The sequence below is a fragment of the Bubalus kerabau genome, chromosome 12 (genome assembly GCF_029407905.1).
Source record: "Bubalus kerabau isolate K-KA32 ecotype Philippines breed swamp buffalo chromosome 12, PCC_UOA_SB_1v2, whole genome shotgun sequence".
NCBI classification, from domain to species: Eukaryota; Metazoa; Chordata; class Mammalia; order Artiodactyla; family Bovidae; genus Bubalus; species Bubalus kerabau.
In genome coordinates this window covers 26,361,640-26,384,677 of record NC_073635.1, presented here as the reverse complement: position 1 = coordinate 26,384,677, position 23,038 = coordinate 26,361,640, and the positions used below count along the sequence as shown (strand labels likewise).

Below are 23,038 nucleotides of genomic sequence, written 5' to 3'. Positions count from 1 at the left end.
AGAACAGTTTTGGTACCAAGCTCTTCATAACATGTAAACACTAGATCTGGGGGATATTAGGTATTATTTAAATTGTCTTAAGCCTGAGCTTTTATCATAGTCTTCTAGACACTTTTTTTTTTGTAGATGAGCTCATCTGACTATTTAAGCAGTATTTTTCAAGCATGATAATGAGTGTTTTTCATATATATTTTTTCATGTTAATAAAATTATGTGATTTGCTTTATGTTTTTACTCCCCAAATGATGGCCGAGAAACTTAATCCTATGACCTACATGAGAAACAGGCTGTTCTGGTTTATATCTGGTCCCATGGTTTTCTAACTCCTTACTACTCGAATATGGTCCATAGACCAACAGTATCAGTATGAGCATCACCTGGGAACTTGATAGAACCTCATACTCTGCTCTCAGCAATGCCCCCACACAGCCTAGTAAATCAGAATGTTAGGAAATCCCCTGGTGACCTGAGGCATTACAGTGTAGGAAGCACTGTGCTGCTGTTCAGTTGCTAAGTCATGTCCGACTCCTTGCGACCCCGTGGACTGAGGCACGCCAGGCTTCCCTGCCTTCCACTGTCTCCTAGCTCCATCCACTCTCCATCCTCTTTGCCTGCATCCCAAGGGTATCTCAGAACATCCAGGAAGAGGGCTCAAGCAAGTTTATTTTGAAAAAAAAAATTCTTTAAAATAACAGATTATTTACTTAGGGTTTTGTTTTGTTTGTTTGCTGTGCCACTGCAGCATGTGTGATCCTCGTTGCCAGACCAGGGACTGAACCCGCGCCGCCTGCATTGGAAGCATTGAGTCTTAATCGCTAGCCGACCAGGGAGGTCCCTTACTTATTTTTCGACATGATATTCTTCTTACTCCCAAAATGATTCTTTAAAAAGTAAAAGGCTTTTTAATGGGCATTTCCATTTTAATTTAAACTGTAAGATTTTCTATTTGTTTATGCTTTTAAATTTATTAAAACTTTTAACTCAGTAAAACTTCAGTAACTGTAGAGAAAATGTTAAGGTAACTTTAAGAAATCTTTATCAGCCATTTTTTTTTCTCGTTTGTCCTTTACTCTTATGAGTGAAAAATATTCTAAAATTGTTTCTTAAAATTATCTCTGTTATAATCAGGAGTATAATTAGTCAAGCCTGTCTGCCTCAGAGTATGATTGTTTGATCCCTAGCAGTCAATGGAAGATGATGGAAAGGTGGACATCAGATAACAGATTATATCACAGCCCCAGCATCATTATTTGAGTGACATAAGGGAGTCACTTTAATGTACTTTTATTTAACCACCTAAAATATAATTGAAATGATATCTCACTCATAGGACTGTACTTGAGGATTGTATGTGAAAAGATATGTGAAAATACTTTGTAAACCGTGAAGCACTACTGGACATTGATTACTCCTACCCCCAAACATAAGTAAATGAAGTATCGTGGAAGAACTTCTGTTTTAATAATTTATTTCTCTGTATCATGATATCTGTAGTCAACACTGCCAAACTGAAAAATGATTTAAATGACTTCTCTTTGACTGTGAAAGAGATATACACAGAAGTCTACCATAAAAGGCTTGTTTTGCTGGCAAATTATTAGAACATATGGACCATGCAGCATTTATTTATACATTTTGATATTACCAGTAGTCATAAAAATGTGGTTATTTTAGTCTAATTTTCTGTTACCAGTATTTCTTAGACTATATATTCTTCATTTCTTTCTTTCTTCAATCTGACAGGGATAACAAAGCATTCCTTTGGATCTGCTATGGTGAAAATATGCCCATAGGAAGTAGAATAGATCTCTTCAGTTTTCACTTTATTTTCTTGCTGAAACATTCCTTGCTACTGCAGAGAACTGACATGATAGGGCTGTCAGGAACCAGCAAGACAAATGTGTCTTTAACCAAAACAGCTGCAATGCTGACTTTCCTAGAAAAGGAACTCATAAAATTTATAAGGAAAAAAAAAAAAATGAACCCACTTTTCATCTTGATCATGTAAATGAAGGTATTTATCGTGACAACGTTGATGGCCTCTATAATAATTGCCTATTCTTTCTGAGAATCTGTTATTCCTAGTCTTTACCTTCCCTCATTTCTGACTTCTCTCTTTGATCTGACAAGGGATATTAACACCCACCCCTCCTGGATCGCTTGAGTGGGTTGTAGAACAATATTGTGTGTTTACTGGTGCCGTGCTGCCTAATTGTCTTCAGATGGGGGATGTTCAGGGTTCTTCTCCTAGGCGACTATTCTGAGGCATGATAACAAATGATCAACAAAAGGGCAGATAAATATTTCTTAAAACCATTTCATTCCCCCCCTATAATTACTAGAAATTTTACGAGCTGAAAATCTTAACAAACTCAAAAGCCAAATTAACATAGAAAGAAAAGCCATACATTTTAAATTGTTGGAGTAGAAATACACATTGGGTCTTTTTTACTTTTAAAGAATCATTTTGGGAACAACAAGAATATTATGATCCCTAAATCTGGTAAGAGTATAGGTTCAAATGTATCTGTTGTTGTGCTTCTCATCTGTAGCAATAAGGCATGCATTGAGATAATTCAAGAATACAGTTTCTATATAGAAATTAGTATCAAGAAAATTAATGATACACATTTAATTTTGATTGGTGAATAAATCTTTTAGTTTTATCTTTTCTCTTTCTAATTACTGCAGTCCTTAGCTAGTCCATAGTCATCAATTGTGCATAGAAAAGCATAAATAATGCACTTAGTCAAAGTGAGATGTATGTCATTTATGTGAGGTATGCTTTTCTTCTCTCTTTGTGTTATTTTTATTGTGTGGTGCTGAGAAGCGCTAATTATTGATTTTCAGAAATTAACAGCAAATGCTTTTACAAGCATCTAAAGTCATATTTTACACAAGGAAGAAGGGTGAAAATTGCAGCCTGCTGTTTGTAATAGGAATAGCTGGAAGAGACTTCCTTATCTTCAATTAACATAGATTTCAGTTATATTACACAGTTGTTACCTTAGCATAAATTAACAATTATTCAAAACATACTGCATGCTTCAGTTTCTTGAAGTGGGTATTACTCAAGCTAAGTACCTAACCATTTTAGTTAGATGTTTAGGACTCATTTTTAAATGTTTTAAACATATTGATAATGAGTCTATTTATAGCCATTTGATCTCAGTATAGTATATCTAAATTATTGTTTCCCATTTATGTCAAAGAAGAGCATTTTGTTTTGCCAAATACATGCAGTACTATTTTTAATTTGAATTTAATTGAGTGAAAGGGTATGATTTCATTTTGTAATGTTTATACCCACACCTGGTGAACCTTAGTCTTCATATCTTTCTATGTACCAAACAAATCCATTTCAGCTTTATTATTCTCATTATTGTCTTTCCATGATCAGACACTCCAAGTGAATTTATTTTGTGTAGTGAAGCAGGTCACCACCGATACTACTCTCCCTTCCCCCCGCCGCCTTCTCCTCAACCTCCTTCCTCCTCCATTTCCTGAATCAGCCAGCATAGAGTTTGCTTTATGTGAATTTATTCATCAAGGGAGAATTTGGCATGGATATTGTAGTGTTGTTACCTCTCACATATCATTAAGTATTTCTGGACTGAGTCTTCTACTATGTACTATTGAATGATCAAACCCAAAGTGGGCAAAGAACCAAAAACCTGGGGGCATCCTTAAGAACTCATCTGCTAAAACTCTTGCTTCTAGGTCAATCTGAAAATTATCCAGAACAAAATGTTATAGTTCTTTTTTTGAGGGTTAACAAGCATAGATTGAAAAAGACTCCATGGCCTCCCCCAAGAAGCTTATAGCAGTGTTTATCCCTCAAATATTCTAAATCTTCAATACAAATCTAACTTGTGTGTAATCACCTTTTGGTCAATCCTACTTGGAAATGAAGCAAAAGCGAGCCAGCATTTTTCTTATTTATTATACCTGAACACTAATCCTAGTTGTGTCCATCAGTGTGCTGCGTGTATCTCAGCACATTGCCCTTTCAGAGGGATAATGAAGACTCTGAAAAATGATATCTAAATGGTCAAGAAGAACAGGGAAAGAGTCTAAACATCACTAATCGTTATGCAAATGCAAAACAAAACCACAGTGAAGTGCCACTCCATACCCACTAGGTTGGATATAGTCAAACAAACAAACAGAAAATAGCAATGTTGGCAAAACTGGAATCCTTGAGAGTACTATGAGAATATAAAATGGTGCAGCCTCTCTGGAAAACAATATAGAGGTTCCTCAAAAAATTAAAGAGAGACTTACTGTATGATCTAGCAGTTTCACTACTGGTTATATATCCACAATTAATAGCAAGATTTCAAAGAAATATATTGCATATCCATGTTCATAGCAGAATTATTCACAACAGTCAAAGTGTAGAAGCAATCCAAGGGTCCATGAGCAGGTGAACAGATAAAAAAGTATGCCATTTAGATATAATGGGATATTATTTGGCCTTAAAAAGGAAGGAAATTCTGAGGCATGCTGTAACAGGAATGAACCTTGAGGACATTATTCTAAGTGAAATAAGCCTGTCACAACAAGACAGATTACTGTTTGATTCCAGGTGCTTAGAATAGTCAAAATCAGAGAGAGGAAAAGTAGAAGGGTGGTTTCCAGCAGCTGTGAGGTGAAAGTCACTCAGTCTTGTCTGGCTCTTTGCAACCCCATGGACTGCACAGTCCATGGAATTCTCCAGGCCAGAATACTGGACTGGGTAGCCTTTCCCTTCTCCAGGAGTTGTTCCCAACCCAGGGATCGAACCCAGGTCTCTGGCATTGCAGGTGGATTCTTTACCAACTGAGCCACAGGGGAAGCCCAAGAATACTGGAATGGGTAGCTTGTCCCTTCTCCAGCGGATCTTCCCGACCCAGGAATCGAACCAGGGTCTCCTGCATTGCAGGTGGATTCTTACCAACTGAACTATCAGGGAAGCCCTTGATATCAGGGAAACCCTTCCAGGAGCTGGGGGAAGGTGAAATGAGCAGTTGTCTGATGGGTACAGAGTTTCAGTTTCTCAAGCTAACAAGAGTTCTAGAGAATATGCGCAATAATATGAATGTGTTTAACACTGCTGAACTGTACACTTAAAAATTGTTAGGATGGCAAATTTTACACTGAAATTTTATGTGGTAAATCTTAACCACAGTTTTAACAAATTTTAAAGGGATAATCAAGAGTTTAAAAATAGTCCTATTTACAGAAATGTGGGGCAAATTAAAGTAGATAAGGGAAGGGGAAGCCCCCTGAGGTTAACATCTGGTTACCAGGCCTAGGCTTGAGGGTGTAAGGGGAGGCAGCTTGTTGCCAGAAGCTGGCAGGAGAAGTAGCCCTGGGAATTGGTCACCCGGTAGAACCTGTGGCCTCAGGTAGAGAACTGCAACACAGCCAGTGCCAAACTGTGACCTGACAATGAAGGGACGCACAATAAATGCTTTGCCTTCTATCTTGCGTCCCAACCAATCAGAGGCCAACCCAGGACCAGGGATGCTGAGGGGCAAGGATGCCGATCTAGTTCACTTCTCTGTGCCCTGAGTGAGCCACCACTCTGGAGCAAACTTATTTAAGGCATTCAGGGTAGAACAGCCACTACCTTCTCATTAAAATACATGGATTTTTCTACCTAATTTGACTTATTTTTCAGCAGAAAAATTGAGTGAGCTTGCCACCTGTGGCACTGACCTAATATATTTTTTTAGATGTTCCAGACAGAGCTTTGTTATCTAGAGGATGTGGTGTTTTTCACATTAATTTGTTAAGTCAATTATGTAATATCCTTATAATTTATCATTCCAAGGAGGAAGTGTAGGAATCAGTAGGAAGAGAAATCTCCAGTATGTGTGTGTATCTGTGTATATATATGTATTAGCTTTATACCAAAAGAATATATATATACACACATATGTGTATATAAAAATTTGCTGATATATATATATATCAGCTTTATACCAAAAAAATAAAAGCAAGCACTGAGGCAAGTAAATGAGCAAATTGGAACCCCTTCCTCAGATATTTTCTAACATAGTCTGATAGTTAAAGCAAATATGGTCCTTTTTTGCTTGAGTTATCAAATATTTGCTTAAATATTCTAATACTTTTGCAAGTGTAGGTGGCCTACAGTCCGTGGGGTTGCAGAGTCCTGCAAGACTTGTGACTAAGCACGCATGCACGCATAGGCTTAGCCTTACTGCAGTTGATTGTTAAAACAAAGGAGACATCTTGGTTCTTCTGTTTTGTAGTTTCCGTGAAAAACTAGAAGCAGTTTAATATAAAATAGCATTTTAATTTTTTATATAGTTAAATGTTTATAAGGCAAGAAATAATAAAGTGCAGATATTATTTGCTTGATTTATTTTGCTATTTTTCCAGCATTAAAAAGTAATGCTTTATATGATCTTGTTTTATTGCAACAATAAACCAGAAGCAAAGGCTTATCAGTTAAAATGCATTCTGCCAATAAGTAATCTTTCTTTTTATCATTTCAGGCTTTCAGAATTCCATATTTTTCTTATTTGATAGAGAATTGGTAGAATTGGAGGTAGAACCGAGTGATAAAAATCACATATATATTTTTAATTATATTATATGTTGAAGTTGTATTTTCTGTCAAAGGGAAAAAAAAGAATATCCACTCTCAAGCATTAAAATAAAATCATTCTAAATAAGAGCTGTATACTGAGATAAGTACAACACTAAGTAAATTTTTTTAAAATCTTTTTCTGTGTTCCCAAGCTTTTACTTTTTTTTCTTAAATTTTCTGAAATTTGCTGATAATTGGTAATTTGAACATAATCTGATATTTTGCATTATGGATAGCATAGCCTATCGTACTTTACGAAATGCTGATTTTTTTTAAACCATTTAAAAGATTTTACAAACCAAGGAAAATGGATATAAAACAGGTCATTTGACAGCCTACCTTATTAGCTTCCTCCTACTATCTCTCTCATGGCACTTAGACCTGATGGCATTTCATCTGAAAGACAATGCTAAATTAACATTTGCCAAAAAAAGACTGGAACTTGTAAAGATTCCATCAGAGAAAAATATATCTGGGCTAAATTCATCTGCACTAAGGAAAAGAGAATAATCAAAGTGTTTATCTGATGCATACCAGGGAAAGCGTAAGTAGATAACCAGACTACACAGAGGGAAGGAGAAAGCACATTTGTTCACCTAACTTTTGTCTTTTATTTTGAATTTACCATTAATTTGAACATCATTCTGAACTTTGACTTAACTGTCACCATGTTTCCTTGTACCTTGGTTGTGAAGTTTTTTGTATTAATGGGCAGACATGCAACACACATGCACCACAGCATGTTCACTCTCTTTTCTGAGGATTTAATCCCGAACTTGGGCTTCCCTGGTGGCTCAGAGGGTAGAGCATCATCTGCCTGCAATGCAAGAGACCTGGGTTTGTTCCCTGGGTCAGAAAGATCCCCTGGAGAAGGAAATGGCACCCCACTCCAGTACTCTTGCCTGGAAAATTCCATGGACGGAGGAGCCTGATAGGCTACAGTCCATGGGATTGCAAAGAGTCGGACACGACTGAGCGACTTCACTTTCTTTTCTTTCTTTCTAATCCCAAATTTGTATCTTTGTTCATATAGGAGGTAGAACTTTCTTGGGAGGAAAGGCAAGAAGGAAAAACAAAACAGTTAAGCAAGAGATACAGCAGGTCAGAGGAATAAGGCTTGTGTCACAGCTATTGCAAACACATAGGGGACGACAGAGGATGAGATGGTTGGATGGCATCACTGACTCAATGGACATGAGTTTAAGTAAACTCCAGGAGTTGGTGATAGACAGGGAGGCCTGGCGTGCTGCAGTCCATGGGGTCACAAAGAGTCGCACACGACTGAGCGACTGAACTGTACTGTAGGGCCTCTTTATGCAAATTTAAAAAGCCACCCTCTTCAGGAGGTTGAATTACAAAAAGGGCTCCTTTCTTTGGCAATCGGGGTCAATTCTATCACTCATTTACCCCCCAACTGGGCACCTTGGTACGTGGCATCTTCAATGACACCCGCCATACACTGTGCCCTGACCTGTGGGGAAGTTGAAAGACTAGAGAGAGCTCGTTGAGAATAAGTGGGGAAAGGGAGAGCTGGATGGGGCTTCCCAGGTGGCTCAGCAGTAGAGAATCTGCAGGAGCCACGGGAGACTGGAGCTCGATCCCTGGGTGGGGAAGATCCCCTGGAGGAGGAAATAGCAACCCATGCCAGTATTCTTGCGGGGACAGTCCAGTGAATAGAGGAGCCTGGTGGGCTACAGTCCGTGGGGGTTGCAAAGAGTAGGACACGGCTGAGCAGTGAGCATGCACACACAGGAGAGCTGCTTGAAGGCAGGGGTAATTTTGTAATTTGACAGGTGGGTCCTGGAGTATTTTACAGAGAGAGCCTAACAAAACTAAGAGGAACAATCAGAAAGTAGGGAGGACAAAAGGGAAACAGTGTGCATGGGAACTTTCCCTAGTAGGAGCTTTATATTCCATGTAAGCAGGTAAAACTGAGTTGTGTGTCATGTGTGTGTATGAAATCTGGAAATCAGAGGTACTTACATTGTCCTCGTAAGCATAATTCGGTTCACATTTTCCTTTCCTTCTCTGCCTTTCCCTGCAGAATTCCTGTCTTAGAACTTCCCTCAAGGTGTTAAAAGCAGTCTTTTTACCCTCTAATTTTAGAATATACCTGTTTCTTTTTTTATTATTGAAGTATAGTTGATTTTTGCGGTGTTTCAAGTGTACAACACCTGTGTGTGTCATACATATTACACAATTCATGTGCTCTCATATAAAATGTTAATTTATCCTTTCTTCACTGAAAAGGGCAATAGACAATATACATAATGCAATAGATTTTTTGTAACATAAACTAAAGTTTTGGTATTCAATTTTAAAAGGATTCACAAATGCTCATGTCTGCAAGTGGTCAGGCAGGGGATAAACTATTGAAGCTGGGCGAGGCGGCAGTTTATGCACGGGTCACATGAGTGATGGGCCTTAAAAAGGAGTCTCTGTGCTCCAGCTGAGTGTTACCACACAGGAATGATGATGGGGTCATGCAGGAGCTTCTGATTCTTATGAGAGAAGCCAAAAAACCCCAGTTTACTGTATGAAATTTCCCGACCTGTACATGTTGACTCAAATAGAAACCGTGCCTGTGAGCTGAATCTAGCCCATGGGATGCTAGTATGTGACATCTGGCTGAACGTAAGCCCCTATGACATCCTGGCTAGAATGTAACCTCCACAAGAGTAGTCATCTGTATCTGTTTTGTTTGCTGAGTATCAGAGATCTCTAGAATGGTAGGTGCAAAATAAATACATATCTTAATGAATAACATTATCTTTCTGACCCATGCAGAGCAATATATAGAGAAATAGAAATATGTTGAATTTTTTAAGATCCCATTTCTGATAATATAGAAAGAATCCAAGTTATAATTAACTTTAAGTAGTTGTTTGGATGTTTTTTACTTGATGTCTTTGGGAAAATTCCATTACATGGCAAAAAAAAAAGTCCACATAGCAAAAATTCTTTTTTATGATGTTGACCAGCTAATTTCTACTTAACCTTCAAACCTCAGCTCTTGTTCTTTTTCTGGAAGTCCCTGTCCTTACAGCCCTTCTCTCCCTCCCCCATCCTCCACCTGAGTCTGATTGTCACTCCTCGGGGCTCCCAGGCCCTCTGGGCTTGCCTCACCCATGATCCTCCCTAACATGCACCTTGATGTCCTCATCTCATGTCCTCATGGGCTGAAAACTTCTGGGGGACAGTCTGCTGTATGAGTTTGTATTCCTTGGCGTAGAGTAAACATTCAAAAGATGTTCGTTAAGTTATTTCTGTGGTATTGAGTTGTAAAAATCAAGAGCTCTGAAGTTTTCCTCGCTACTGTGCTTTTCTCTTTTCAGGCTACCTTTTGGTTTTGCCCAAATGCCCTACCATTTCCCCACTTCTGTATTCAGACATTTTTGGAAGGACTAAATCACAGCCTTAACCTGCAGAGTCGCAGGCTGAGCAAACAGACACACATAAAGAATTCTGTGTTGAGTTCCATGATAAAGGGGAAGATATGCTGTGAGAATATGGAGGACATTGATTATGATTTAGGACATCTGGCAAGGATTTAAAACCCTGCCCAAGGTTAGCATGAAGGAGGTGTTTTCTTCTCCATCAGAACAACTATTCAATCTTTATGCTTCACAAGTTGCAGTATGGACTGTGTATATCCCTGGGCATGTGCCCATAGAAAGTACCTCCCTCCCTTTTTTATTTTTAAAAGATTTAATATGTTTAAAGAAATGAAATAGGCAATCAAAAATATGAGCTAGTAACAGAGAAATGAAACCATAAAAATTAATCAGTTCCCCACCCCTTTCTGCTCTAGTTTTATTTGTATCTCTGTTCAAAGCCTAACCTGCCCATGGAAAACTATTTTCTCCTCAGCATCACTTTTTAAAAAATATCAAAATCTTTGAACATATGAAAGTGGAGAGAATGATATAAAAATAATAATATAACAGATTTCCACTTGCCCAATAATGATATTCAGCAGTAGTACCTCCCATGTTGGTGAAAAGAAGACTTTGCTTACTTTCTAAATGTGGGGGAGCCAGTCAAGAAAATCAGTAGGTGCTCACGTACCATTCAAACATTTTAATAGACTTAGGAGAGACAACATGCTTTTTCAAGATCAGAAAGGTCTGATCAATTTAAACTCAAAGGGTAAGAAATTATTGGAGGACAGGATTACATGATAGCTAAAGATAAATATTGAACTAGGAACCTTTAGGTCATGAAAAGCATGTGATGTAGATTGTAGGGAAGAGAAATTCAGTTTTGTCTTAAAAGAAATAAATGTTGACTGTTTGGAACAGATTGCCTTATTGAAAAGGTAAGGTTGAGTACAACTTAAAATTCACCCTGATGCCATTTGAAGCATTTAAGATATATATATGTGCATGTGTACTCTGCCTCAATCCAAAAGGATCAGTGGCAGGACCCACTAAAGCAAACTGTACAGACGATTTCTAGAAATAAAGTCAGTTTCATAACATTTTCTAATATAATTTTAATAGTTCCCCTTCAGGAAAAAAGTTAAAGTCAAGCAAAGCATGTTTATTGATTCACTTCCGTTTTGAACATTTAAAAGCTACCTACTCAAATGCAGGGCACTGATCTAGGAATTTAAATGTGTTTGATTTTACTTCTGTCTCCCTCCCGACTCCCTGGTCCTCTATCTGGAGGAGTAAAAACACAAGTAATAGTAGATATCATTATATTTAGTTCATGATGCATTAAGCTAGGTATTGGACATTTTCTAACCAGGGCAGCTTTTAACAATGCAATTCTTACTTTTTTTTTTTACTTTTTACTTTTTTCTTACATCAAATAATTCTCAGAATTTATTGTTAATAATGTGAACCTAACCAGAAATAGTCTCTCCCCTTTCTAATCATAAATCTTGCTTTGGGGTATGTATGGGGAAGTATGATGGTATCTGTGTTAGCACAATTTAGTTGGTAGTCACAGTTCTCATGGAGAAGGCAATGGCACCCCACTCCAGTTCTCTTGCCTGGAAAATCCCATGGACAGAGGAGCCTGGTAGGCTGCAGTCCATGGGGTCGCACAGAGTCGGACACGACTGAAGCGACTTAGCAGCAGCGGCAGCACAGTTCTCATGTGAGTGGACACCATGCAAATAAATGTATACATTAAAATTGGACCGTACTTAAAGAGATTTAATAATTCATCCTGTTGCCTCTGCAAATAAAGAGCCAAAGCCCCATTTATGCACTTGCTAAAATATGGCAGATAATGATGCATTCATGTTTAATATTGCTAATAAATTTGAAAATTCACACTTTTATTGATAAACATTTTCTTAAAATGCAGTCCAGGAGGACAGATTGTTAAATTTAAAGACTTTATAAATGAGAATTGAAGATAGTGATACGATTAGTGGCAGGGCTGTGGCAAGAGTCATCTACCAACTTACCTGACTCCCAAGCATTCAGCAATGACTTTCGTATTTCACTTTTATGTGCCACCAAACTGCACACAATTTTAGGGGAAAAATTAACATGGTAACAGAGTGATAATTATAGTAAATATTGTGCTTCTCCTTATTGACTTAAATTACATACTTAAAATATTTCAGAAAAATATTTCTGTTAGTCTGGTTTAATATATTGCAGTTTTTGGCTGTAAAACGTATGTACAGAAGAAATACTTAAATCTCTTTTAAGATTTTCTCTTTGACATATGCACCAAAAAGGCGTATTATACACTTCAGACAGTTTGAGATCTAGAAATATTCATTGGAAATAACAAAGTCTCGTTAATATTTCCATCTGCATAGGTTTTAATGACATATTGCATAGGTTTTAATGACATATTGCATAGGTCAGGATGCCCCAAGAATTATTTCCTCTTTGGGTTAGTTCTCTCTAAAATCTCAGAAGATTTTTGAGAGGAATGAATTCATAGTTTATAAATAATATTTCAGAATATATCTTAGAATAGCATAGCACACTAAACTGAATTTTTTGTAGTGAAAGTTTTGCTGTATTTGATGACTATACAGAAGTCTTAATGTTCTTTCTACTTATTACTCTCTGAATTGATTAGAACACATGCTTATTTGAATTTTATCTTGTATCCTTAGTGGACTTTATGTTTCATTCTTTTTTTTTCCTATTAAGATTCCAGAAGCTTATTTCATTAGAGATCCCCATACGTTTCTTCTTACAAAGGACTTTATTAAGGTATTTGTGTTGTATTTAGTGTTCAGAGTGTTCTCTGGTCTCTAGCTGCTTGCATGTACTCACAGGATAACATTTCCACATTTAACCCCAGCTTCTAAATAAGAATAGTGACTTAACGGAAGCATGTTTGGAAGGAGAAGCAGAGCTTGTCTACAAAATACTAACACTTGGATGATTCTGCACCCTGGGAGAAGAGCACCCGGTGAATTTTCTGGACTTTTTTCATGGCTGACTTGGGATACACTTTGCGTTGTCAGAGTGTGTTGACCTCTCTCGTTGATGCATACTGATTGTGACAGTCACTCTCCTTCCCCTGCAGGCCATGGAGGCACAGATACAGAACTTTGGACAAACGCCATCTCAGTTGCTTATTGAGCCACATCCGCCTCGGAGCTCTGCCATGCACCTGGTAAGACGTAGCAGCTTGCGGAACATTTCTGTCTTTCTTTGTACCTGAGTAGAGTTCAAATAAAATAGTGCTTTTTTTAGCAGCATTTTAAAGCTTCTCAATGTATTGGCTTAACTCTTCAGCCTCAGGATATACTGATTACCTAGAAAGAAACAGAAAAAGGAGTATAGTTCTTACCTTTAAGTTCGGCTTCAGCTAGCCCAATTTTGGATTCACAAAAATCGCCGCCCTCTCTATTAGGAGTTGGCTCATATACATAAACTCCTTCATACACATACAGGCTTATAGACATACACAGGCACCAAAATTAGGTTACACTTATAAATTAGAATGAAAAATATAAAAGAAACACAATCTAAAGGTAGCTGGTTTGATCTTTGGGGTCAAAGTGTGGTAGAGGAAGTAGTTCATTTTAAGAAAAGGAAAGAAATATAAAGATAATATACAGCCTCTGCATGGCAGCAGTCAAGAAAATAGATTAAAAATAAGGACCTCAGAGCCAGATTTGGGTCAAGCACCACGTCTGCCACGAACTAATGAATGAATTGGGCGAGGTATTTAAGCTCTTTGTTTACATTTCAGCCTGTGTAGCCTGAGGGTAACAAATCGCACCAGCCCTGAAAATGCAATGACTCAGTACTGTATGTAGCACTTAGACCAGCCCCTGGCATACAGGTACTCAGTAAATGTTAGCTGGCCTTATATTCTCAGTTTGCAAGGGAAGAAGTAATATTCTTTTCATTTCAATCTGAATCTTTTAAGATCCATTTTCATAAGAATACGACCCTTTTCAGTTTTTAGCAGTTAACATTTCTCTATTTAATTTGAAGGTAAAAATTTTTCTAAGAAACTACTTTAGAACTTACTTTTTCACTGTGATTTTCCACTAAGTTTTTACTGAGGGGGAAAAAAAAAAAGCTTGATGGCAAAAATGTATTTGCAGAATGAATTACAGTTCATCAACTTTTCTAGATAATTGTCAAGGGACCAGATATCCTCATACTGGAGTAAAATGCCCTGGAATATGGTCCATAATATATGTATAAACAAATGTACAAGTTGTTATTGTGTGATGGAAGTATTGTTCATACCTTTCATTTATCCTGTCAACTACTTTACACATTTGAATCGACCCCCTCTGTATGCCAGGCATGACACTAAGCATTGGCAGGACAGAGGCAAGGCATCCTCTACACCGTCGAAGGGTTGGTAGTCCATCACCTACTGAAGCATAAACAAATGTGTGTGTTTGAAAACATTTATTTTCCTATACAGTAACTCAGCTGAGCAATTTCACTGTTTAATGAACTCTGCTACTTGAGGTGGGTCCTCACATGCAACCAAACAGAGAGGCTTTCACCACGCGTGCTGTCCCCAGCCCCACACCCAGGCGCAGCGTAGACATGGAGCCTGCAGACCTGAGAGGAAGCATTTTAACAAACTGTCCAAGAGAATCTCTCTCATACTTTATTTTATGAAATCCTTTGGCAGAAGAGTTTTATCCCCGTGTTGGTTTTCTCTATTTAATAATAATGTAGTAAAAAATATTTACCCTGGAGAAATGCCCAATCAGAACTCATTACTTTCCTAGGGGAAATTGTTAGAGGCTAAATTGACATGGAACTGTTTATAAAGAAAATCAGCTTTTTAAGTTTATGTAGCAGAGAATTCACACACACACACACACACACACCCCCACACACACCCCCATACGTCTATATAAAATAGTGAACAGTTAGAAAATATGCATGAAAGCTAAATAGTGGTTATTTCCAGCATTCTTATCTGTCTTTTATGTAATAATGTGTATAGTATTTTGCAACCCACGCCAGTATTCTTGCCTGGGAAATCCCATGGACAGAGGAGCCTTACAGACTACATTCCATGGGTTGGCAAAGAGTCAGATATGTCTTGGCGACTAAACCACCACCACCATACTACTTACTAGTAGTACTAATAGTGTCTCCTTTCTGTCAAGTCATATACTAGATGTTTGAGAAACAAAGATTAAAAAAGCAAAGAGAGTGTTGTCTCTCAGGAAGCTCACCATCGAGCAGGGGAAGGAGCCTAAACCACAGTCATCAGAGACACAGCAGAAACGTGCCCATGGAGCACGGACAAGGGAGGCTGTGGAATTTTAATTATTTAGACTGTAGCCATGCCCCCACATCAGCCAGGTAAAAAATGAAAGAATCAGTTCACTTCGTATTTCACATAAACACTGTCAGGAACTGGCTTGACTGATCTTTCCACCACAGTGGTGTTGTAACCACACTGAAAAATTACACTGCATCATGTGGACATAGCTCTAAGCTAACTTCTTAAATCATCTGGAAGCGTGTTAGTCACTCAGTCGTGTCCGACTCTGCAACCCCATGAACTGTAGTCCACCAGGCTCCTCTGTCCGTGGGATTCTCCAGGCTAGAATACTGGAGTGGGTTGCCATGTCCTTCTCCAGGGCATCTTCCTGACCCAGGGATTGAACCTGGGTCTCCTGCATTGCAGGCAGAGTCTTTACCATGCAAGCCACCAGGGAAGCCCTCTTCCATCGTCTGGCAGCACCTAAATTGCAGCTGGTTGTTAGTAATTGGGGTCCTCTCCCAGCAACTGTGCAGAGTGCCTGCTCCTTTGGCTGTGCCCGCCTCACAGGCCAGAGCACCGACTGCTGTGCTGCCTGCGTGTGCTCATGCTAGCCTGTTTGAATCTCACGCTCCCCCACGCTGTCACTAACTCTGTTATTCTTTCTGTTTTCTTTGCTCTCCTCCCTTTCTATTCAACAGTGTTTCCTTCCACAGAGTCCACTCATGTTTAAAGATCAGATGCAGCAGGATGTGATCATGGTGCTGAAGTTTCCGTCAAACTCCCCAGTGACGCACGTGGCGGCCAACACGCTCCCCCACCTGACCATCCCTGCGGTGGTGACGGTGACCTGCAGCAGGCTGTTCGCCGTGAACCGATGGCACAACACAGTAGGTACGTGGGCCTAAGGGAGTCACTTACTAGCGGGGTCTAAAACGCTGTGGTTCAGGTAAATGTGTGGAGGGCTAGCGAGTGTGCCAAATGAGCTACAGAAAGCAGCAGAATAAATAATTGCCAGACTTCACTAAATAACTCGTCTGCCTTCTTCATTGCTGCTGTGTTACAGTGCCGCACGCAGTGCTTGTTATTGTTTAGTCACTCGGTCATGTCCAACTCTTGTGACCCCATAGATGGTAATCCACCAGGCTCCTCTGTCCATGGGATTTCCCAGGCAAGAACACTGGAATGGGTTACCATTTCCTCCTCCAGGGGATCTTCCCAACCCAGGGATCGAACCCTTGTGTCTGCATTGACAGGCAGATTCTTTCCCACTGAGCCACAGCGACGCTCACAGAATGCTTGGCTAATGGGTCAGTATCTAATAAGTATTTGATGAATTGAAGCAGTTCTACAAATAATTCAGGTCCTCCCACCCTGCTCCTGCAAGGGGAAGAAAAAAAAACACACACACAAATTTTATCCCATACTAAACAAAAACAAGTTTGAATCGAGGTGGTTTCAAATCCTTTTTCTCCCACTTGATTAACTCATTTAGGAAATATCTGAATGACCACTTTGTGTCAAGTGGTCCTGGGCACTGGGAGTGCAGCAGTGGACAAGGCAAATAGCATCCCTCTCTTTGTGGAGCTTTGAGTCCGAGAGAAGACAAAATCTAAATTGTTCAGCTATTTCATGTGTGTTTTCTCCAAACTCATTCCTGAAGGTTCCAACCAGTACATCTTGAAGTGATATAATTCTGTCATGAAAATTCAACAAATTGATACTTATCCAGCCAGGACAGCAGTGGATGTGACTAAATGCTTTAGTTGGCCCAGTTCATTACTGATATGATCTCCCTAGAAGCCTCAAGATCCCCACTGTCTCTAAGTTTGAATGGCTGAGCCACACCAAGTTCACCTGAATCTTAATTCTACTGACTTCTACATCACTCTGGAAAACCAGATTACTTTTAGCTTAATCTCCTAAGAATTTCTGAATACCCCTGTTTTATGGTTATTGGTAACACTTTCAACATGAAGTAGAGCGAGTTCCATTCACTCAGAAATATGGAGAAGACATCTCTTAAAAATATCTGAGGTTGGCTAAAAGGTTTGTTCAGGTTTTTCCATAATACTTTACAGAAAAACCTGAATGAACTTTCAGACCAACCCAAATATGACTTTATTATTCACAGGAGTCTTAGCCTCTAGAAATATTTTGCACTGAGAGAAAGCTGTAAAGATTTGATTTTTGTTTTCTTTAGAGTTGTTCTAAAGTTTTATATGTTACCCCATGTAAGAAATTATGACTAAAGAACTCAGTCAAGCTCTAAATATTAATCCTCTGAAAGTAGCTTTTAGGTTAAGATTTTAGGTGTGGCTCAGTTGTATACCTTCAGTTGACTTGTTTTCTTTTGAAAGAAGCTGGAAGGGATGGGAGTCCCATCTTCCTCTCTGCCTTGGCCCAGGTCAGCCCATGCTTACACCCATTTCTACATGTAGACATAACCTTTTCTTAGATTTCAGCTCTCTGATGGATTCCAGAAATGTGATAGTCTTCTATTTTATCCAGCTTTTTCTGTTGTTAGGATAACAACACTCTTCCCAGCTTTCTCCATCTTAAGTGGAAACCAACAGTCCCTGTTGTAATGCTTTTTTTAAGATTTGTCTTCAAAAACATATAGTGTGACTGAATGATTCTTACAGTAATTTACCAAATAATTTTTAAGAAAATATATATTTTGTATAATTGTTATAAAACACTGCTTATTAGGAAATTCCTCCATTCTGAGAACTTTATGGTCATTTTCTCTTTTAATTAATCTTTAGGCCTCAGAGGAGCTCCAGGTTACTCCTTGGACCAAGCCCATCATCTTCCCATTGAAATGGATCCACTAATTGGTATGTTAACAACAAAAAATGCATTTTCATAAATGCTGCCTATCCACAGATTCCTATGTGGTTATTTATCACAAATGACAGTTGAATGATACTTTTGCTGTCACAAATTAATGTACAAATAATGTCAAATTGCCATCAAGGAGCTGTGCAAATCATAATATGTCATCTAAGAATTTTTTGTTATTAAAATAATGATTTGTGGTATTTTCTTGGTATTTCCAGAGGTCATTTAGGTTGGTTCTAAACAAGGTATATAATTCCAAACTGTGCTTTCTTTCAGCCACAACTCTTCTTTAACAACTTTATAGTATTTCAAATATATAAGGACTCAAAGCTATTATTAAGAAAGTTGATACTAAAGAATAACTTTTCTGGAAATCTCCATTTAATAGAGCTAAGCATTTTTTTTTAATTTAAGATTTTATATGAATTGCAAACTCAGGAGCTGTAACTGTTTGCAGCAGTATTCAAAGTATTTTTAAATAATCACATACACATTTATTAGCTGTGTGATGCAGAACAAGTGTCTTAATCTTTCTGGGCCTCAGTTTCATATCTGTAGGATGGTTCCTAATAATGTTCATTCTGCCTGTTCTCATGGGATCATATGAGAGCTAAATAAGAAAAAAATAGAATGTGGTTTGAAAAATTATAAAGCCATAAACAATTTATGGTATTTTCTCCTTAGATTAATTCCGCCTTCATCTTTGAACCCAGAAATAAGATGCAAGGCAGCCATTTAGGTTAGTTACCTATACTCCTACACAGAATAGCACTTATATTTCTCTTGGAGAATATATGCTTAGGACAAGGAATATTTTTCAAGTGGAGTCCAGCTTCTAGCTGTTTCTCTGCTAAAAAAATAGCAACAGTTTCACGTACGGCTAGAATGTAACTGTGGAAGATTAATAGCTGTATTCTAATTAATCAAGCACCAACTACATAGTTTTCAAGGGACTCAGACCTTTGATTTTCTTTTCCTTTGCTGTTGTTTACATTTTTTTTTTTTTTACTTTTTGCCTTCTCTAGTAATTATTATTATAGTGTTAGTCGATGTCCACAAATAGTAACACTTAAATTTAATTGGTGTTAGGAAGTGATGGTGATCTTCTACATCTGCATTTTCTGTTTAAGAATTCAGCCCAGGGATTTGGCCTGAAAGGACGGTGTGGAGTAAGGGACAGGCTGGCATGCAGACGGGCACTGGGGAAATCACAGGGCGTCTCTGAGTTCCTGACTTTATTCAGATTCAGTCCCAGTGCTGCCCATGGCGCTCTGCCTGTCTCTTTCTTCCCCAGCCCCTCTCCCATCTTTCTCACTCCCCTCCTCCCCTGCCAGCCCATTCTGGAAAGGCTTCTGTTTGTTGACAATCCAGGTCTTTAAAGCTGCTGACCTAAAGTTCCCTGAGGGGCCACCTACATAACAACACCCCTCTCACAAATCCCTACTTTCTTCTTTTCCCATGAATCATAAAGGCCATCAGAAAATGACAGATGGGGGCAAATATGAAGACATTTTTTCCTTATGTAACATACTTCATACAATATTTATTCCTTATTATTATTGAACTTGTTGGACAATAATGAACTTGTGCAGGGTGAATATCTATTGAATTAAGTGCATATAAATATTTTTATTATGTTGTAAATTCCCATCTTGAATTCCTCATATCAGTGGAAGAACTACTTAAATTTCCAACAATTTTTTAAATATATAATATGGTTCATAAATAATCATTGCTACTAAACAGTTTATATTCCTCATGAGGAAATGCTAAAATCTTAATCATATAGCATTAGAACCCATTTCTAGATAAATGAAGCATAAAAGTATTCCTTCTGTAAGTGCTTGGTGAAACTCTTTGTAGAATCTCTCTTTAAATTACTGTATCTGTTTTATGTTTAGCCAATAACTCTGGTGTGAATAAACGGCAGATCACAGACCTCGTTGACCAGAGCATACAAATCAACGCACATTGTTTTGTGGTCACGGCAGATAATCGCTATATTCTTATCTGTGGATTCTGGGATAAGAGCTTCAGAGTTTATTCTACAGAAACAGGTAAACTGAGCTATGAAATACCTTATCCTCATCAGAATGCCTGTTGTTTCACCTAAAGCTTCATATGAAGTCATACTTCTTAATGTAGGTGTCTTCATCTTGATGCCAAGATTCCAATTAAATGTCCACATTTTAAGTAATTGACTGCTTCTAATTTCATCCATTCTGAATTTTAGCGTGAGTTGAGCCCTGAATTCATGGGACAAAAGGGACTACTGTCCGCCTCCCCCAAATTAAATCCAGTAAAAGGCCTTAAAGCTCCCCTTAGTCTAGCCTAGCCTGGGAGGAAAAAAGTCATGATTGTGTTATTTTATAAGTTCTTTCCTTAAAAAAAAACCAAAGTGACGTTCTTGTATCATTTTTTCAGAAGGGATTCAAGAACCTAAATCTGTAGCTAGATTTGAATTACCTTGCAAGTTTGCAGGTCTATAGAGTCACTTTCCACAAATCTAGTAAAATAAGGTTAAGTTTACTACCATTTAAAGAAAAACAGCCATTGGATTCGACCTGCCGTTTCTGTGTTGCAGGGAAGCTGACTCAGATTGTGTTTGGCCACTGGGACGTGGTGACGTGCTTGGCCAGGTCTGAGTCGTACATTGGTGGGGACTGCTACATTGTGTCTGGGTCTCGCGATGCCACCCTTCTGCTCTGGTACTGGAGTGGGCGACACCACATCATAGGGGACAACCCGAACAGCAGTAAGTATTGGTCTGGAATTGTCCCATCAGACTGTAAATTCCTTTAATTTCCCTAATAACTTTTGCTGGGGTTGTAAGGATCTTAAAATATGAATGCTTAAATAGCATTGGAATATAGCTGTATTCAAAGTGTAAAAAGAAAGCAACCACTGTAACCTTCAGCCTGAGGAAACTCCCAGATCCCCTCCCAGTGACCGTCTGCCCAGCTGCCCTTCCCCAGTCTCCAAATGTCCCCATCCTTTCGGAATTCCCGTCCATGTCACCTGGTCCTTTCAACTTCCTGTGATTTCTCTCAGCTGAATGTATTCTCTCCCTTCTCTGAAATTCCATACACTTTATTTGTGCCTCCTGAGGACACCTCCTGCTTTCTATCAGGAGTATAGTCAGTATCTCTGTTTATTTATTTGACAATGATTGAGTACCCCTTCAGGTTAGGCATGGAGGGGAGCAAAAGCTGAATAAGATGATTCCTTTGTTTAGGGTGATTCCTGAGTGTTTTTTACTCAACAGGGCTCCCAAAAATACTCCATAGGGGAAAAAATGAGGTACTCCAGAGTAAAATAAATTTTAGAAAACACAGTATATATACTCTTATTCTCTATGTAAGCTCTAAAAGTGTCACACAAATACGTCTGTTGATGTTTGCATAAACCAGAGTTTCTCAAGGGCTTCCCAGCTGGTGCAGTGGTAAAGAATCCAACGCAGGAGACACAGGTTTGATCCCTGAGTTGGGAAGATTCCCCTGGAGAAGGAAATAGCAACCCCACTCCAGTATTCTTGCCTGGAGAATCCCACGGACAGAGGAGCCTGGTGGGCTACAGTCCATGGGGTCGCGAAGAGTCTCACACAACTGAGCACACACACGCGCACATGGTTTCTCAAACGTGTTTTCCAAGGAACCTTTTGCTCATGAAAGAGCAGTTATTATTCCTGAGAAATGTTGTTCTGAGGAAGCTCTGAAGCGCACCATGAGACCCTCTCTTTGCATCTGAAGGTTCTGATTCCTGGCATAGTTGCACACATTATAGGTTTTCAATAAATACTGTTAAATGACTGAGAAACTAGAAAATAGATTTCCTAGAAATAATTACTGCTTTTAACTACCAAGCTTGTATCTCCTGTACAATAGAGAATGATTTCTGTAAACTATTAATAATGGTGAGTACCTAAACTAGGGTTATTCCAATTAGAATTCATACACTGGTCACAATGTTAACAGTACTCTGAAAACATGAGTTTGGGAATATTTATGACGAAACAGAGCTAAGAATTTCCCAGGAATACTATGTACCTGCCACTGAAATACTATAGAGAAAAAAGAAATGTACAGGAGACCAAGGTATAACTGTGAGAGAGCTGGGCATGGAAATCTTCATGTGTATATGAAGGTAGTGAGAGAATGAATGACCGGGTGATTTAGATGACCCGGTGATTTAGTCTTGTCGCCCATAGCTAGAGGTGAAGAAAAGTAGATGAAGCGACTGAAAGTGTATTATGAAGTTGTGTCTCTGACTGTAGATACTGAATAAGAGAAAGTATGTGTAATTATACATTTTAGCCTCTGCTCCAAGTTGTGAGATACTGGTTTGAGGAAAACACATATTCAGTGTTGCTTGATTTCCAACCAGCGCAACTAATCAGCCACCAATTCTACAGTATACAAAACATCATACTCTAACTGCTAATAAGTCATTTACTCTTTTTAAAACTGTATCCCTAAAAAAAAAAAAAAAGAGCTTTGTTTTTAACAGGATTCTTGTGTTGTGTGTAAAATATATTTGACCTACTTTATTATTATACTTTATCATTCTTAATCATGGTACATTATCACATGTATTTTGTCTAAATGTATTTTTACATATTTCCAAATTTCCTTTTTTGAGACTAGCATTCATTACAAGAGAAGTTGAATTGAGCACCAGAGCTGTGTGGTATCTTCCATCTATTATTGACACAAATTAGAAGTTATTAGATAGAAAAAACTTTATAAAGAAGCAAAATAGTATACCTGTGGCGGATTCATTTTGATATTTGGCAAATCTAATACAGTTATGTAAAGTTTAAAAATAAAATAAAATTAAAAAAAAAATTAAAAAAAATTAAAAAAATTAAAAAAAAGAAGCAAAATAGTGTTTTAAATCCCATTAATTAACATCTTC

General features: G+C 38.2%; 1 protein-coding gene across 5 annotated transcripts in view; it reads left to right on the top strand.

Annotated features, from left to right (window-relative positions):
- Nucleotides 1-23,038, top strand: part of NBEA (neurobeachin) — a 661,454-nt gene that overhangs the window by 623,645 nt on the left and 14,771 nt on the right. For 2 of the 5 annotated variants that reach the window (XM_055542371.1, XM_055542368.1), the window contains exons 49-54: nt 12,730-12,792; nt 13,112-13,201; nt 15,982-16,174; nt 18,049-18,120; nt 20,026-20,181; nt 20,709-20,879. In XM_055542371.1, the coding sequence (XP_055398346.1) occupies nt 12,730-12,792; nt 13,112-13,201; nt 15,982-16,174; nt 18,049-18,120; nt 20,026-20,181; nt 20,709-20,879 (745 nt within the window). The remainder of the gene's footprint in view (nt 1-12,729; nt 12,793-13,111; nt 13,202-15,981; nt 16,175-18,048; nt 18,121-20,025; nt 20,182-20,708; nt 20,880-23,038) is intronic. The other 3 variants (XM_055542369.1, XM_055542373.1, XM_055542372.1) reach the window with 3 other exon arrangements.